Source organism: Osmia bicornis, chromosome 6 (assembly GCF_907164935.1).
Source record: "Osmia bicornis bicornis chromosome 6, iOsmBic2.1, whole genome shotgun sequence".
NCBI classification, from domain to species: Eukaryota; Metazoa; Arthropoda; class Insecta; order Hymenoptera; family Megachilidae; genus Osmia; species Osmia bicornis.
The window spans coordinates 1,856,324-1,873,438 of record NC_060221.1 but is presented as its reverse complement, the minus strand read 5'-3'; the positions used below and the strand labels follow the sequence as shown (position 1 = coordinate 1,873,438).

At 35.4% G+C, this 17,115-nt stretch overlaps 4 protein-coding genes across 7 annotated transcripts in view; 1 reads left to right on the top strand and 3 right to left on the bottom strand.

Moving 5' to 3' along the window:
- Positions 1–5: 5 nt before the first annotated feature.
- On the bottom strand, positions 6–1,365 carry LOC114877353 (Golgi SNAP receptor complex member 2). Its single transcript, XM_029189836.2, has 2 exons — positions 931–1,365; positions 6–789 (listed from the first exon to the last, which is right to left on the bottom strand). The coding sequence occupies exons 1-2, from the start codon at positions 1,068–1,070 to the stop codon at positions 291–293; spliced, it is 639 nt and encodes a 212-aa protein (XP_029045669.1). The 5' UTR covers positions 1,071–1,365; the 3' UTR covers positions 6–290.
- LOC114877352 (snRNA-activating protein complex subunit 3) lies at positions 796–3,146 on the top strand. Of its 2 annotated transcripts, XM_029189835.2 has the most exons (6): positions 796–991; positions 1,752–1,827; positions 1,896–2,082; positions 2,159–2,431; positions 2,491–2,735; positions 2,813–3,146. In XM_029189835.2, exons 1-6 carry the CDS (start codon positions 979–981, stop codon positions 3,081–3,083), a joined length of 1,065 nt encoding a protein of 354 aa, XP_029045668.1. In that variant the 5' UTR covers positions 796–978; the 3' UTR covers positions 3,084–3,146. The 2 variants fall into 2 exon arrangements, with proteins under 2 accessions (XP_029045668.1, XP_029045667.1); XM_029189834.2 differs by lacking the exon at positions 796–991 and having other exon boundaries at positions 1,415–1,827.
- On the bottom strand, positions 3,039–6,425 carry LOC114877350 (protein O-mannosyl-transferase TMTC4-like). The gene is made up of 9 exons (XM_029189831.2): positions 5,786–6,425; positions 5,484–5,709; positions 5,233–5,416; positions 4,980–5,159; positions 4,459–4,919; positions 4,012–4,392; positions 3,840–3,947; positions 3,638–3,779; positions 3,039–3,567 (listed from the first exon to the last, which is right to left on the bottom strand). Exons 1-9 carry the CDS (start codon positions 5,814–5,816, stop codon positions 3,133–3,135), a joined length of 2,148 nt encoding a protein of 715 aa, XP_029045664.2. The 5' UTR covers positions 5,817–6,425; the 3' UTR covers positions 3,039–3,132.
- Positions 6,426–6,513: 88 nt separating this feature from the next.
- Positions 6,514–17,115, bottom strand: part of LOC114877349 — a 29,743-nt gene continuing 19,141 nt past the window's right edge. For 2 of the 3 annotated variants that reach the window (XM_029189828.2, XM_029189827.2), the window contains exons 3-12: positions 14,262–14,356; positions 14,051–14,180; positions 13,488–13,591; positions 13,187–13,364; positions 12,595–12,838; positions 12,334–12,508; positions 12,134–12,260; positions 11,879–12,052; positions 11,718–11,800; positions 6,514–10,515 (exon numbers count right to left, since the gene is read on the bottom strand). In XM_029189828.2, the coding sequence (XP_029045661.1) occupies positions 10,302–10,515; positions 11,718–11,800; positions 11,879–12,052; positions 12,134–12,260; positions 12,334–12,508; positions 12,595–12,838; positions 13,187–13,364; positions 13,488–13,591; positions 14,051–14,180; positions 14,262–14,356 (1,524 nt within the window). In that variant the 3' untranslated portion in view covers positions 6,514–10,301. Of the gene's footprint in view, positions 10,516–11,260; positions 11,301–11,717; positions 11,801–11,878; positions 12,053–12,133; positions 12,261–12,333; positions 12,509–12,594; positions 12,839–13,186; positions 13,365–13,487; positions 13,592–14,050; positions 14,181–14,261; positions 14,357–17,115 lie in introns of all 3 variants that reach the window. The other variant, XM_029189829.2, reaches the window with a different exon arrangement.

The following is a 17,115-nucleotide window of genomic DNA, read 5'->3' as shown; positions in this document are numbered from 1 at the left end:
AAATCTATTTTTCATTTTTGTTTTATTATACAAATACATGTGTTATGGTGTATAATTAGCAACAACTATGAATTTTAGTTTCACAATACAACACACAATTTAGTGGATAAAAGATGAAGCAGTTAACATTATTAGTTCAAAGAATTTTAAGTATCTCTTTTGTACTGTAAATAAAACATATCACATTTTATATACCCTTATTTGTTTAATACATTAACAAAAGAGATGCTTAAATAATATTACTGTTAATTGCATCACCTTGTATACATTTAAAAATAAGAAATCAGTTCTTATGTAAAATAAATTATAACTAAAATAATAACAATAATAGTGAATAGCATCCCACCAACTAAGATAAATCCATCCTGTTTTGCTCTGTGCTCTAACAGTCTCATTGTGGTATTTGAAAGTCCTAAAGTGTTTCCAATATCTATTAATCGTTTGTGAGCTCCTTTCAAAGTTATTCTTTGTGATCTCAAACTATCTAAAATACTACTTCCACTCTGAAGAAGATCATCTACCCCATGAATTGCATTTTGTAAACTAGAATTATGTTGCACATTATGATCTATCACAATGTCAACTTGAGCATTTGTAGTAAACTTTTTAGACAATAATGCTTCTCTTTCTGCTTCTTCTCTTTGCTTCATCATCATTTTTCTTCTCCAAGAATTTAGAGCAGCTGTTAGGTGACGGCTGTCATACTTCAGCTGATCTACTCGCATTTTAGCATTTTGCCTTTGAGATATAGGGCCTTTAAGGCACAACACATCTAACCTTTCACAATTGCTACAAAGTACAAAGAAAACAATACAATAATTGTTACGAACAAAATATGATCTTTATGTATATTATATGCATAATATGTGAACCTATAAATTCTTTGTAAATTTCGAAAACGTACAAAGCTAAAATTCAGCAATTAACTACCTGTTGATAAGATTTATTTTTGATTCAATATTATCTTCTATTTCCTGGATGTTCAAGTTAGGTGAGTATTTCTCAAGTTGTGAGAAAAGATGTTGTGTTTCTTGGACTAATTTGTTTGTTTGATGATACAATGGTTCCATGTTTTTTAATAAATATTTCTATTCGTCTTTTAACAATAAAACTTATGACGTGTAATACACATACTGACAGCTTGGACATGTGGAACAGTGGTTATCAAAATTTATTTGCTAATCCAGCTTGAGGAACTTGTTAACATACCAAATACTGAATAAGTATGAGAAACACTGTACAATCATTTGTGATTGATTGTGAGTCTATTTTTAACGTTTGTGACAAATTAGTTCTTGTGTAATTAGCAATTTTATTTCAATCATGATGTGAGCCGAAACTTTTTAGTAATTTTTTATAATAAACAGATTTTGTGATAACTGATAACTGTAACCGAACCCCCGTACGGTTGACAGACATAAATTTCAATATTTTATAACTTTTTGATGATTTGGATAATATAAGGACCAGACTAACATTCTTTAGAGCCTCAAGAACATGTCCCTCAAGTTTTTTTGCATTCTGTTTAGAAATGACGACGTAATTTGAAAACTCGTTTCTAGAGATTTTTCTAGGGTCTGTCGGTAAAGTTTTCGACACTAGCATCACCAAATATTATATTGAAAGAATAATGGATGACGTGTATAAATTTTATAACAACAATGCATCATCAAAGATACAAATAAAAGAATATTTTGATGAATACTTAAATATGATTAGATATGCCGATTGTTTTCTGTCTATGAAAAAAGATACTGCTGATATTATATCACTAATGGGAGTAGAACTTGAGGACGAAGAAATGTCCATGTTGATGAATTATTGCAGGTATTATTTAGTTCAAATTATATCTATAGCATTACCATTTTTAATAATATAAATTATGTGACTTTTAGTATTGACAATTTAACAGTAAACGGAGAATTTCCAAAACTACTTAATACCAGAAAAATGAGAAAGAAAGAAACATTTGATCCTCAGGAACCGGTAGATGTACCCTTAAAAACAATTCAACATTTAAGAAAAAGATTTAATCGAGATAGTAGACAAATTTCTTATAAGTATCAAAGTGAATTATTTATAGTAAGTATTTTATTGTTACCTCAAACTCAAGTATCAATAAATATTTTTAATATACAATTATTATACCTCCCTTTAGGATACTGAAAAAGCAAAAGAAATAAGTGGACCACAAGTTACACCTGGTAGAGATATTCTTATTTCTATTAGAATTTATCATCCTTTCATGCAACGTACAAAGAATGTACCCAAGAGAGAATGTGGCTCAAAATTAAGATTAAATAATATACTTGGTATATTAGGTTCTCAGACACTTGCTGATTTACGAGATAAAATATCATGTATGTCTGATTACACTGTTTCTAGGGAATGTAGTGAAAATTTGAATAATGCAGTAGGACCTATGGCAAAGGTAATGCATCTTTACATATCTTTTAAGCAGTTATATAACATATGTCTGACATATTGTAGGATGTATATAAATCAGGATTCTTTTTTATTGAAGACACCTTTTATAATGATACGAGATGCCCAGCAAATGTTGATTATAGTAAAGTGATTATCGATTGGGCACAGAGACGGTCAAACTTGGGACCTTTTAAAACTGCTGTAATGGAAGATTGCCGAATAGATTCCTTGCACTTGAGATTTGGTTATCCATGGGTGTACAAGCACCAAGGTGGTTGTGAACATTTGATTGTATTTAGCGATGCTAGGTAATTCAGTTATTTCGTAAAAAAATTCCTAACATTAAGAATGCATTGTTTTCGATTTAAAACATTACTATCTTTAGGTTGATTAATTCTGATGATGATTTAGCTGTATCTGTATATCCCAAGGTGCTCAGATTAAGACCTATGACTTCTAAATTTTGTATGATATGTGGTATATACAATGCACAATGGATTACAATGGATCACGAAAGAATACCACATAATCCTTGTTATTTTTGTGATACGTGTTTCAAATCATATAATTACATTGATGGTAAAAAGATAGGAAATTTTAAAGCATACCCATATCCGCGTAATATGGAGGCCGTAAAGGGAAAAATAGATGTATAAATATGTGTTTCATTTTTATTATAAATTTAATTTTTTATATAAAAATAAATTATTGTATTGCCGTTTTTATAGAATACAACTTTTTTAAATTATCCCTCGCACTATTTAGTTGTGGTTTAATTTTTAACGCCTGTTTGTACATATATTCTGCTTCACGAAATCTATTCCATCGGTGGTACAATACACCTAAATTCGTATAAAACATAGCGTCTGCAGGATTTTTTGATATCGCATTTTTAAAATGTTTTTCTGCTTCTACAAAATTTCCAACTTTGCCTAACATGTTTGCAATATTAAAATGAATCGAAGCATCACCTGGTAGAAAATGCAAAGCTTGATAACCCATTTTAAGCGCTTCTTCGCGCATACCTAAGTCATCAAGAAGTAATATTATGTTTGTCCATGCTCTTCTGTGTGTTTTTCTTTGTCTAGTAGCAGATTCCCAAGCTTTCAATGCTTTGTCATAATTTTTTTGTTCTAGATACTGTAATTATCGTAGTTTAGTTTAGAATGATTATTTTCATATTTGTCTGATTAATGTTTAAGTTACCTACCAGTACTCCCAAATTATATAAGCAATCAGGATATTTGCTTCTATGAGAAAGAGCAGTTAGATAACTTTTTTCTGAATCTTTATACTTTCTAAGAGCTGACAAGACAATACCTAAGTTCATCCATGCTGTAGCAAAATCCTCCCTAAAACACACAATTATTCTCAGCATTATATCTTAAATAAATAAGAATAGTTCAACTTACTGCAGTTCAATAGCCCGTTTAAACAAAGTTTCTGCTTCTACATATTTTCCTTGATCTTTAAGTAAATTACCAAGATTGTTCATAGCTTGAGCATATGTAGGATTTAATCTATTTAACAAATTGTGCAATTAATTCCTTTACTTTTAAGTACCAGTATTATCGTTTTTTATACCTTAAAGCTTCTTGGTATTCATACTGGGCTAGTATCAAATTTCCAACATCGGCAGCATTTTTTGCAATATTATAATGAACTTTTGCATTTAATGGACAAACATGCAATGCTGACCTAAACAGTGTGGTCTCAGTTTTCCACTGTTCGCTTCTTATCCACGACTTTGTAAAAAATAATAGAATTAAAATTGTATATGATAGTAGTAAATACTGTGTAGGAACTCGATTACAAAGCTTTTGTAATCCTATAACAATTAAAAGACAATAACCAGCAGAGGGAATGTATAATGTCCTCTCTGCTAAAACAAAACCAACATTAAAAAAGATGTTACTAGCTGGCAAAAATGGAATAATGAGCATTACTAGTCCCATAATTGAGTATCTATAAAAGAAAGAAAATACACTCCTATTATTAGAATTTAATTTTAATTGGTTACTAACTAATTACCTTAGATATTTATCTTCATAGGAGTTGACAGTGTACATAAACATTGTGCCAAGTACTAACCAGAAAAGAATAACAAAGGATATTCTTTTTTCATAAGTGGTAATTAAAGGTATGCAGCCCATTGACCAGTCAAAACACAACCATTGAGGACAAATTAATAACCATATATTCAGACAATAAATATAACTATAATTCAACATTCGTAAAAATATATTACTCATGAATGAAGCTGGATTATCTACAGACTGGAAAGTTGGAGCTTTGAATCCCATAACACAGAATCTTGAAAAAATAAGTATTAAACCAGATGTAAGCAATACAAATAGTCTGATTAACAATTTCTGCTTTTGTCTAATAAATTGTTTTATTACTATCAAAGAACGCTTTTTCATAATATATATAATTAAATCACTTGGAAGTATTTCATTTACAATTAGAAGATCATATACACAGCAAATTCCCTAAAAAATGATAATTATTATTAATAATATTAATTAATAAGAAGTTTTCATGATTCTTACCACTGCAGTAATTCCTGTTTCTTTGCATAGCATTGCAATTGCAATGAATACAATACAACCACACATACTAAGCCATCTGTGTATTAATTTTTCTGCATAAATTGAACAATGATAACATAGGATAGATATCCATATGAACAAAGCACATAATAATTCTGCTCTACCCACAATACCACAAACCTATACATTTAAATGAATCATTAAAATATGTTTCTTTTTTAGAAAAGATATACATAAATTGATTGTTATTTACAGCTTCTGCATGTATCGGATGAACAGCAAACAATGCAATAGCATAAAATGCAATATTCTTCTGTTTTGCACCCAATAGTATATTAAATACTGGCAACATTAACACACAAACTAGTGTGTGTAATATTATATTTACTATATGATAATCTTGAGCTATCAAACCTTCACGGAGCCAAAAGTGTAATCTAAGAAAGTTATCTGTTTACAATAAGTGATCAAATGTGTTAGTTTTTTTCATATGACACACTTTACCGAAAAGTCAGAATTGTAAGTGGTCGATATGATTTATGACTTTGTTTATTGGTCAGTTTAGTTCCCCAAAAATCATTGTTAAATATATCCCAGAGAGGAGTACTTTGTACATCTTCATTGTTTACAATAGCTTCAGAATCATCAAATACAAATTCTCCATTGTAACTGTTAGCAAAGCACAGAGATAATAAAATGATCATAAGGACAGAAAATGGTAATGGAACATCTGAAAACATTAATTATTATACAAATTGATGTTGATCATAGCATGATGTTTGTGTAATATCAAAATAATAATTCACCTGGTAATCCAGTATTCAATTTTGATGACATATTGCTTTTTTATTGAGCTTAACTTGTTAAATATTGATGTTAATGTTCACATGACTACATAAGATCATTTGTATGTTTACAATTTATATCCAACCTTGTGCATAGTAGCGATTATAGATACAAAAAATTCGACATGCCTTTATCCTCAAAGGGTTGCGATTTTGGGGGTCCCAGACACCCCCAGGTGAGTTAAGGTCTGCGGTCTGCATGTTAAGGAAGGTCATAGCGCATGCGTGGCGGCGCCGCGATCTATAAAAAAGCTGTTTCGCGCTAAAGCGCGTCAGTCTGTCTGTGGACATCAACCAAAGGTGAGGGGTTGTATATTTTGTTTTCGCATGCAGCGCCATCTATGCAGAAATGGCTGAAACTACTCAGCAACTTACCGGCCGTTTTTCCGGAAAGCGTTCCCCCTTAGATAATCGATCGGTAAGTCGTTGAGTAGTTTCAGCCATTTTTGCATAGATGTCGCTAGGGTCGAATTTCAAAAATATTTAATTTATAGCGGTCTTTTTAAAATACAAGTTTGTGAATACAAGATTGTCAAACAATTAATCTTCCATTTTCTGTACGTCAACCACACTTTTATTCGTGTGATATTACAGTTCTGTGCATCATCTACTGTAAATAATTATCATTTGGCAACGATTTAAAAAGAAAGCGGGAAGAGAATGATAAATTATCACAATTCCAAGTGACATTTCTTTTACCAATCATTTTTATTAACTTGCAAAATTACCTTAATTGTCTACTCATGCACAGATAAAATATATAAATAAAAATGTAGGTAAATGGTGAACGTGAGTGTATTATCGAAACCGTCTAAGCACGCGTGTGCGAATATTAACCATGAATTTAATATCTCAACCGTACCAGTTGTCCCATGAAAAATAATCATTCTTCCTTAGAAATAGACACGGAATCGCTCGAGATAACTGCTTGATTCAAAAATCGTGTAACAGATCGCTAGAACAGTGATAAACCTATCGTACAGTAATGAATAAATATATAACAATCGAATACATGACCAAATGCAATTACGAATAACTAAACATTTCTTATTCCTTTTTTTCTTGTTTTAACTTTCGTTCAATGGAAATTTGATGGATACTATGTTGTCATGATGAAACTCTATAAAAGAGATATGCACATATATATACATATATATGGTAAAAAAATTATAACGAGCTATATAAAAGATACAACTGTAAATGTTAATAGTTACATCTTTGGATAGTCAACAAAAGCGATCACTCGCAAAAAATGGTTCTCTGGGTGCGGAAAATGCAACAGAGAAATTAAATAACCTCCTCTAAAATATTAACCCTTTACTTGGAGATCCTTAATCCATAATTATTATTTTATTTCAACGAAAAAAGAGTTATTCGTTCTGTAATTTTATCTCATCAAATAAAGGGTTAACTATCCCTTTTTTTAGAAATATTACGGCGAAATTCACTAATTCGATTCTGCAAGATTTTAACAGTAAGCCTTACAAATTTTTTCCCAATCATCGTATCAGTGATGAAAATTCATCAACGTAAAGTAAAGCGCGTATCGTTGTTGATATCTTGGTAAACATGAATTAAAAATAGCCGATGAAAAAGAAGATCGTGCAATTAACCAAATAGGTACGCAAACAACAAGAACAATATGTACTTGTTTACCAAGCATCGATTTAGAGCACCAAGCGAGTGTAAATATTTAATTCTGGGACATTTTTCTTTTTACAACTTAATTAATTTTCTTCATTTCTTTGTTTATCGATAGTTTTTAATTTGTTTAAACTTCCCTTCTCAACGCTTTGTTAGTAAGCAAGATACTTTTCATCCAAAGAAATGAAAAATATTTTTTACTAAATTACCGTAACTAATACATTGGATGTTATTTTATTACTAACATATTCTCGTTTAAATGGAAATTTTCTGTTCCAGGATTAAATATCCTTTACGACGAAGAAAATTTTTACACGCATCAATACGTAGCTTGCAATTCATCAAATAGCATGGAAGAAATTAAGAAGAAAAAATGAATTCGCCGTTTTCGTTACGTGAATTATAGCACACATTTCGACTAGAGTAGTATATATTCTATGTACGCGATTAAAATCAAATTTGCGGAAAAAGTAATATATACATATTCCAGCAGTCTTGGCGGTTCAAGCAAATTGCGATAGTGCAACTGTACCCTTGATCAGGGCGTTCTATTAAGAAACAATAGATATATATATATATATATATATTATTCGAATAATTGTCCATTTAATATTAGAACAACAAGGGAATAAAATTCACGCAGAAACAAGATCTCACAATCAATTAACATGTTCGCTATCAGCGCTCAATTTTTTTCTCCCTTTTCTTTTTATAAAACACTGAATAAAATAACATAATTTCGAGTCATATACATCATTTATAATATTATACTACTTAATATCATGTTATACCACAAGTGAAACAACCTTTGTTTATTTTTAATGTACCCATATATATATATATATATATAAGATAACAATTTTAGATTGTAACACATATACGGAACGCTGGTAGCGAATCTGTTAATAACTGAATGGTAACAATGAAGAGAGACATACTGAGAAATAACACAGGGTACAAATTGGTCTCCAAACTCGCAAACTTATTAAGTTGTTGAACCGCATTTAAGTGTTCTTTTTCCCAATGAAATTATACCACACGTTCTTCGACGATCGTATACAACGGGAGAATATTCTTTTTCCCGAAGAAAGTTTAAAAATCGAAGAATCTTCTATATATTTGTGGTCGAATTTTTCATTACTTTAAACGATAAATGATTCCTTAACAACGTTAAAAAGTACATAAAATCTCTGTTACCTTATTAAACTAATTAAAAAAAGAGAGAGAGAGAGAGAGACAAATAGAGAAGAAACAATGAATATTTAGAATGCATCGTTTCGAAGAGAACACTATGAAGCAACTTTAAACTTAGATTACAAAAGCTACGTTCGCTAAACGTTCAATAAACAAGGGGAAATTCGAACGCACTCGATATTTCCCAGAGCCTTAATAACATTCGTCGCTTATTATTGAAGAGAACAATGTGTCGTGTGTCGTTTAAGCACGATCTTCGTTCAGAATTTCTCTGTTTTTTCTTCTTCTTTTCCTCTCCTAGTTTCGCGTCTTTGGCTTGTTACTCTATCGTCTCGGTACAAACCTACTTCGAAATCGCAAACGAAATCGCAAAGCCTGAAGCAGTCTGCAACCATCGACAAAAAGAAGACGAACACCCATTTACGAGTACTCTACGTGCAATTAGCTGAATACTTTGTCACGGTTCTCGTCTCGGAACCCTTCGAACGATATTATCGTGCGTGTAATTAATGTCGCACACAACGTAATACTAATGGTATACAAGACGAGTACAGAAGGGTAAAAGTTTTTTCTTTTTTTCTTTTTTCTCACGTTAGTGTATCCTTTCACGCGCAATTTCCACTTGTTGCAGCCTCGAACAGTGAATTCTCTTTTCAAGAGAAACAGAGGGTGTACATGTGTATATGCTCGCAAAATTTCCTTTCTCTCTTCTTTTTGTTTCGTCTAAAAAATATGACTTTCTTTGGGCTAGAAAAAGGGTAGTTCACGAGAATGAAACTTTAAGAACCGACCAAGTAGAACCTGATCCTTCGTAAGAATGTTCCTAAAGCTATAGGTCCAAAAGTTCCTTAACACGTTGACTAGCACTGTAGAAATAGCTATATGCTCCATTTTTTCCACTGTTTCAATTTGTAGCATTAGTCCACAGAAAATCCCCCCCCCCATGACAGTCAACACGTTAACGAACGGCTGCAGCAATTGAAAGAGCCGCTATTTCAAATGATTCCCACATGTTTAAGTAAAAATAAGGGTCCGTGATTTGCTGTCTATTTACAACACGAAGTACACAATATGTATATCATTGATAAGTTGAACAACGACGCCCGTTTATCACATGGCCTGATTTCTATCGCCAGACTATTCAGAGTTACGGATCGATTCGGTGATGTTGAGCTTTTCCCAATTTCTGCGTATAGGTGGCTCAATTTTCGACGTGTTCCTATTTAACACTTCGGTGAAAAGTGAATCCCCCTACTTTTAGAAAAAATCAATCTTCATTTTTCTCACTCGTAAACGATTAATAAAATTGTTCGAACATTCCTTCACCTGGGTAGAATGTTAAAATCAAAATTCCTCGGCTATTTTTGTACTTCAGGGCGGTGATTCGAAGTTGACCACCGAATAGATTCGTATCTGATGATCCTTCGATATAAAAATGATGCGGTGATCCATTGAGAATCGTTCTGCCATCGTTGATACGGTCATTCTTGACGAGATTACACGATTCTCTTAATCGTATAGAGAATAACTACACGTTTAAACTACTTTCGCTTCGAGGGGACAGGATATTTCTCTTCTTTGCAATCACGTCCAATTTCTTCAAGTAGATATCGTTGCGCGTTTGCAAACGAGGAAACGATTAATTATCGCTTTCAGCGTAATCATCACTGTCACCGCTATCATAATATTGACTTCTGGCTTGATGCCGAATCGAATCTGACTGGCCGACCGTCGACAGACCGTCAGGATGTCCTGAGAACTGAATGTCTGATTTTTCAAGCAAATCCGCCGATTCGCTGTCCAGAATGTCCAAGTTTCGGGAGAACACGTCCTCTGGTAAGCAATCGTACGACCTGAGGAGAGAACAAGATTTTTTAACTAAATAAATCCGTTGAACGACATCTTTAATCTTTGGAAGTTAAATAAATTGGTGAACTATAAATGGATTAACTACTCTACGATGCAAAACGTTTTAGAACATTGTTCTTCAAGACTTGATTAGCCACTTAAAAGAAAAAAAAAAAAGATGCAACTTAAGATCACGCTTTAGCAAATGCAAAGAAACAAGGCGTCTATTAAGGATCTGTGCAAAGAGTTTCTCGTGTATTTGAATCTAAATTGAAGTTGTAAATCTGAAATAAATTCTTTTTGTTTCAAACATTTGCCGCAACAGAAACGAACGATCCTACGGAGCGTAAAAATGGAAATGAGAAAATGAAATACGAAACGATTACGCAAGATATATTTGAAATTCGATGTTCAAGTTTCACTGTTGAGAGTTGAAACACTTCACGAATGTTATTTCAGGAGATCATCGTACAGATAACAATTCACACTCTTTAATACTATTAATTAATGATTCATATAATCCTGGAGCTGCTCAATTTCTTCGAGCGAATCAAAATTAATAATTCATTGTATTTAACAGTATCCTAGTTAGATACGAATAGTATACGATATTCTAGAAGAGGAGTAATAAAAATAAAGATGTAAATAAATAAGCGGTTAGCCAACTCTCCATTAATACATTATGCATACACATGCATCATCATATCATGCAATTCTGGTTTTTTACTTTTCTCTATTTTCTTTACTTACTGAGCTGCAGATGATGGTTTACATTTCATCATCACACAGCCTGCAACAAACGCATATATCGCACCATTGTCATTACGGTCAAAGTACATGGTGAAACTGTTAGATCCCGCAACGGGGGGCATAACTGCCTATCTAACGACAAAGCATGCCACAATTCGAAAGCTATGAGTTCCGTTTCATAGCTTGAAATTGTAAGCCAGGACTTTCTACAGAAACCATCGGCCCGGTTCATCTATTATATTGCGGAATAACGTTCAATTTCTCTTGGTATCTTGGCCAACGTTTCGTCAGAATTAGCTTCGATCAACTTGATTCGTTTTATGGTTTATTATTTCATAAGAAACGGTTCGTTAGTAGTCGATAATGAAAATGACGTAATTAGATGAAGATGACGTACGATTGTGTAACATAGATGAACCGTGTGTTCTTTCAAGAATTACGCGACGTCGATACTTACATTTGCTCGTTCTGTTCGTTACCGCTCTCTTCAGCAACTAGCAATTCGTATTCCTCTGCTGCGAATCGATCCCAATCTGACAGCTATTACAAATGAAATAACATTGTGAAATCCCAAAGGGTTGTCGCGTACACTTTTTTAAATGACTATTGAAAATTTACCTCGTGACCATCAGGATCGTGTTCTCTAGCTGACGCGAAGGGATCTCTTTGTTCATGATCTAGGTACTTCTCAAGATTGAAGAATGTATCAAAGAAGATCGACGTCATTTTGCATTTCTTCAGATCGCTCAAAGATATCTTTCCTGGTGTCTCTGGTTTGATCATATCCAACATCTATTCAACGTTCCATGAAAAATTTTATTTAAATTGAAGACACATACTTTGCATACTATTTACAGTAAATTCCCGACTTACCTGACAGAGACAGTCCTCAAAGGGCAACGTTTCGATTCCAATTGCTTCCATGCGGTGCAACTGTTCTTCATAAAAATATTGCAGCTCGTACATTGATAAGTAACCGTCTCCATCGAGATCCATGCACCTGTTGATCACCGTCAATATAATTTCTGCTATATATCAAAATATATACATACACCAGATATTGTATATTGTACCTAAACCAATATTCGATCGCAGTCGGGTGGTTTTTATCTTCCTCGCTTAACAAGAACCATACAAACTCTGTATAACTCATCTTATCCTGTGGTTGCTGCACACCGTTCCCACTTTTCATGCCACCTCTTGTCACGGCACCGCTGAATATTCTTGCGATCATACGTTTCGACAGGGCTAAAGTACAATTAAGTACGTTATTATCAGCATTTTAATTAAGGAAAGCCTACATTAATCGAAATAATAAGGAATCACGTCTTCACCATGATCGTTATGTTTGGTGAGGTCCGTTTTATCGATAAAAAGATCGTGATCTCGATCCAATTCCCAGAATTTACAATATATAACGTAGAAGTGTTCGTAGCTGAAGTATGCGGTAACTTGATTGATATCTTCCTCGTGTTCTAGAATCGCGATCACCGACATCAAGTTGCTTCTTCTCAGTTCAGCTACAGAGATTCTTCCGCTCCAGCTTCGATTTACGCAATAAAATATCCTGGCGATCACCTGAAATGCAAATCGATCGACTTCGAGAACGTTAAATGCAAATAGCCTTTTCAGGCAGATAGTCGACGTTGAAACATAACGGACGGACGCGCAACTACAGAAGCTAATTATTATCGATGAAAAGAAGAAAAGAGAAGAAAGGATTCCGTGGATAAAGAATTCAGATGAAGCGGTATTGTGTCCAATTGCTAAAACGATAATTGCTCGAGGCAAACACGATTATTTTGAATAATTCAAGAGGATTCTCGTTGCGTAAACTACCGCCCCATTACCAGTGGAATCTTTCTCTGTCAGTGTTGCGTTCGGTAAGAGAAATACCCGGCAAATATTTATCACGCGGATACGAACCGTGTGTACGTAGCGTGAATGAAACTCAGTAGCCTCTTTCAGGAAAGTTAAACCAGGGTGAGTCTCGACCACGTCTTGCACCAATGGGATTAAATCCTCTGGGAGTATATTGTTCCTCTGGCCTCGGGTTGTGATTCTGATAAACTTGCTCGCCGCGTCGTGGTGGGTATTCGACAATCTGCAAACGAAAACTATGCTGTATTTTGGAAATTTAGATGAATCTTGATTGTTTAATTAACAATAATCGATTCGCGATTAAATCTTTGATGATTAAAAGTATAAGAGGGTAAAATTCTCTTACTCTTTCCAGAAATCAAGGAACGCATTCATCTCGACGTATCCAGTCTGATCTCCTCCAGCCGCGAGGAAAAGCGGCACCTTCCAGTAAAGCGGCAAGTCGCATGCCTGTAAGACAAATCATACCGTTTTGTACACGACTGTTCGAGCAAAACAACTCTCTTACTTTCCCACGTAAACAGTGCTTGGAAAATGCCGATCAATTTCCTCCAAGTTTCATCGCAACGATGAACAAATAAATAAGAAGAAGGCAATCGTTCGTGAAACTTTTAACGAGCCTCGTTATTACGGTTTCGTTTCAATTTCTTTGTCGTCGAAGGAATTTTAAATGTAGGTCATTCGCAAACGCGGCGTATAAGAAAAATTAATATCGATGTACATAATAGAAACAATGAGATTGCTCTAATTTCTTATTGAATTATAGAAAATGGATCACAGTTTCGAACTGTGGGTATTTTGAAAATTAGAGCAATTTATTTATAACTTTTTATTCAAGGTTTATTTGCATAAACGTGGACAGAAATAATGTTTCGAGTGTACATGTTGTCACGAGTGGCATGATATTACCTTGGTGATGGTATGAAATTGACCACGAGAAGCCCGATGGCCTGGTAGAGCTTGGAAAGCAGCAGTGATCTTGGAAACGGTTGCATCGATCTGAGACACCGGCACAGGTTTTCCTCCAGGAAAGTAAAATCTGAAATATAATTAAATCGATGAATTCGTATGGAATCGATATGTACGTATACAGGTTGATTCTGTTTCCATGAAAGTTTACCGTGGTATGTGAACGTTTCTGTTCGCTTTCACGTGCCTCTGGAGCGTGGTGTGCGGTGGCAAGCTCTTTTGCTGTGTCTTGTCTTTCGCGTACGTCTAGAATCAACAGGCATCATTCGTGAGAAACTAACGGAATAGTGAGAACCATTGTTGTTGGACCTATTTTTTCTTTCAAATTTCTTTGTCAAAATAACGAATTTGAATAGACAAAACGCGTACATTTCCTCTCGCTCACGTTACGCAATTCCATTTACCAGTTTTAAACAAAGGACACCGATGCGATTCTATGTAGCCCAATTGATATTTTGAATTTCATCTAAGACGAATTGCAAGCATGGAGACAGATTTAACTGCAATTTTATGCCCGTTCGAGGCTTCGCGTTGGACGTATCGGTGCGCCAAGGACGCGACATCCTGTTACGCGACGCGAAGGATCCGAAGAATGCAAAGATGCCGGCCAACGCGGTTAATGCATCGCCGCACCTCGGCTATGATTGCTTACATCACGAGTAGTCTCCTCCTATATCTACATACGTAAATCGTAAACACGCAACGAGAAAATCTTTCCACGTGCTAACTATTGCCTCGCTAATGTTAGGCTTTATCACTGAACACGTTGCGCTGAAAATGGCACAGGCGAAACGCAACGAGCCTAAATGAAAATCCCGGAACGGAATCGATTCGGGCCGTGCGATACTTGGACGTGTAGATTAGGTGGAATCGGTTGCAATAATTGCGAGCTTAGTTTGGCACGGTTCGCTGCCTGACATACGGGATACCGTCAATCAGTGATCGCAATTGACATTGCGGTTTTGACCGCTCCTCTCGATCAACTTCGCTCTTGCCAATCGGCCAAGGACTACTCTTTTATTTCGATACCGAATGCTTCGTCTTAAAATTCAAGAGGACACACGCGATATCGCGTGTGTCCTCTTCCTGGTTCTCTTATTCCAACGTCCACGTTCTCGAGCGAAAAGAACTTTCCACCTTTTTCAGAACGATTTTTCGACCATAAGCGGCGATAGAAGCACGCTTCAAGGCGACAGTCGACGGCCTTTTAAAATCTAGCACGATATCCAATATGGAACGGCTACAATGAGTCAGTCAGTCGGCGCAGATATGCCGCGAGAAACGATTTCTCGCCGTTCAAAGCAAGGGCAGTCGTAAACTTTTTTCCTATTTTTCCTTTGAGACTCCGTTACCGATCTCGCACGCTCTCGGAATCTTCTTGTTCTGCCATATCGGGCAGAGGGAGAGCCAGTGAGATACACAACGGTGTCGCGCAGTCATTTCAAATGGGAATTTTAATTACCCAGATACATACCTGGAACCGTTGATGACTGCGCGATCGCCTTGGGGCTGAATTAGTCCCTGCAATTTCAGCTAAGCGACGATTAAGAAGGATCGTTGGGTAATCGGATGAAACTAACGATCTCCTCTCTGATATTATCTCGAAACGAAGGGAAGAAGATGTCATTTTCTATTCGCTGAGTTTTAATACGTGAGACGTCGTAAATATAAAATTGTCACCTGACTGGTTTCTTAAGTAACGGCCATTTTTAAAAGGATTTTAACTTTACGAGGATCGAGTAATAATTAGTCTACGGTTACGAATTCGAAGCGTTATTTAAACTTAAACGGACCGTGACGATAAGGCCAGTCTCGATCATCGTTTCCACTTATGGCCATGCTGGGCCTCCACCGTCCCTTGCGCGCTTATTTCTTTTTCTCGAGGTCGAATAACATTAATCGTAACGAAAAGCGAGCAGTGAGTCAGCGACGACCAAACAACGAGACACGTCGCTCTCGTTCCCCTCTGCCCTCTGTTAAATTCATTTCAACGAGCAATTTTATTCGTCATAATAATTGCGTGTCTATTTTCCAACGCGACCCTTTCTTCTTTTAATCTTCCTCTCGATAAGGCTTGAGTATTCGTTAATTTTCCTAAAATAATTACCTTCCACGCTCCGAAATAACATGAAATTTACCTGTTCGTTGACCCAGAGAGAAAACGGGTCGCTAGATCGTGATTCCAAAATCGTGAAAGGCTTTTCAAAGGAGAGGAGCAAAATTCTTGGAGTAAAATCGAGGCTTGCTCGTCTCGAGGTATACAATAGAAACGCAATAGCCGTCTAATAACAATGCCACAGCCAAGCCCTCAAGCGACATGCATTGTTCGAACATTGAGCAACCATGTTTGAAGATCGTGGCTTATCGCATCGGTCTATAGCTCACGATTAACGCGATCTAAGCTACCTGAAGAAACTCCATTGATCAAGATCGCGCATGCTTCCTAACGAATACTCGTGACAATTATAATCATGACATTCGAAACAATGGTAACTATCTATGTTCGATTAAGGTAAACCTTTTTTGGCAAGCACCTCTCGCGTTGGCGCTGATCCAGAGTCACATTCTTAATCGCTCTGAACTTAAATTTCCCGTTGTTTAAACGACGAACATTGTAATTTTTGGAATAACCATTTCACCTTCTAATTGATCTTCAATTCTTAGCAAGCGCGCTAAGTTCTATGACGGTTCCTAAGGTAAAACTTTTCAACCCCTTACCGTTTAAGGAACGTGGAAAGATTTTCAATATTTTTCAAATTGCTTAGCCAGACAATGAAGTGGATGAAAGAACATCGGGGAGGGGTTTGAACGATGTTCGAGAAGAAAGCACAAGGCATGCAGAAACGACCTCTACGCGAAAGAGATCTTGAACTCGTTTCGAGACAAAAGTACAGGAGTCGAGCGGTCGAACATCCTCCGAGTGAGGAGGAATTTGGACGGCGACCAAAACGCCCGATATAAGCTTGCAAGAGTAGCAAGAACGTGAGCTTCTCGCACGTCTTGCC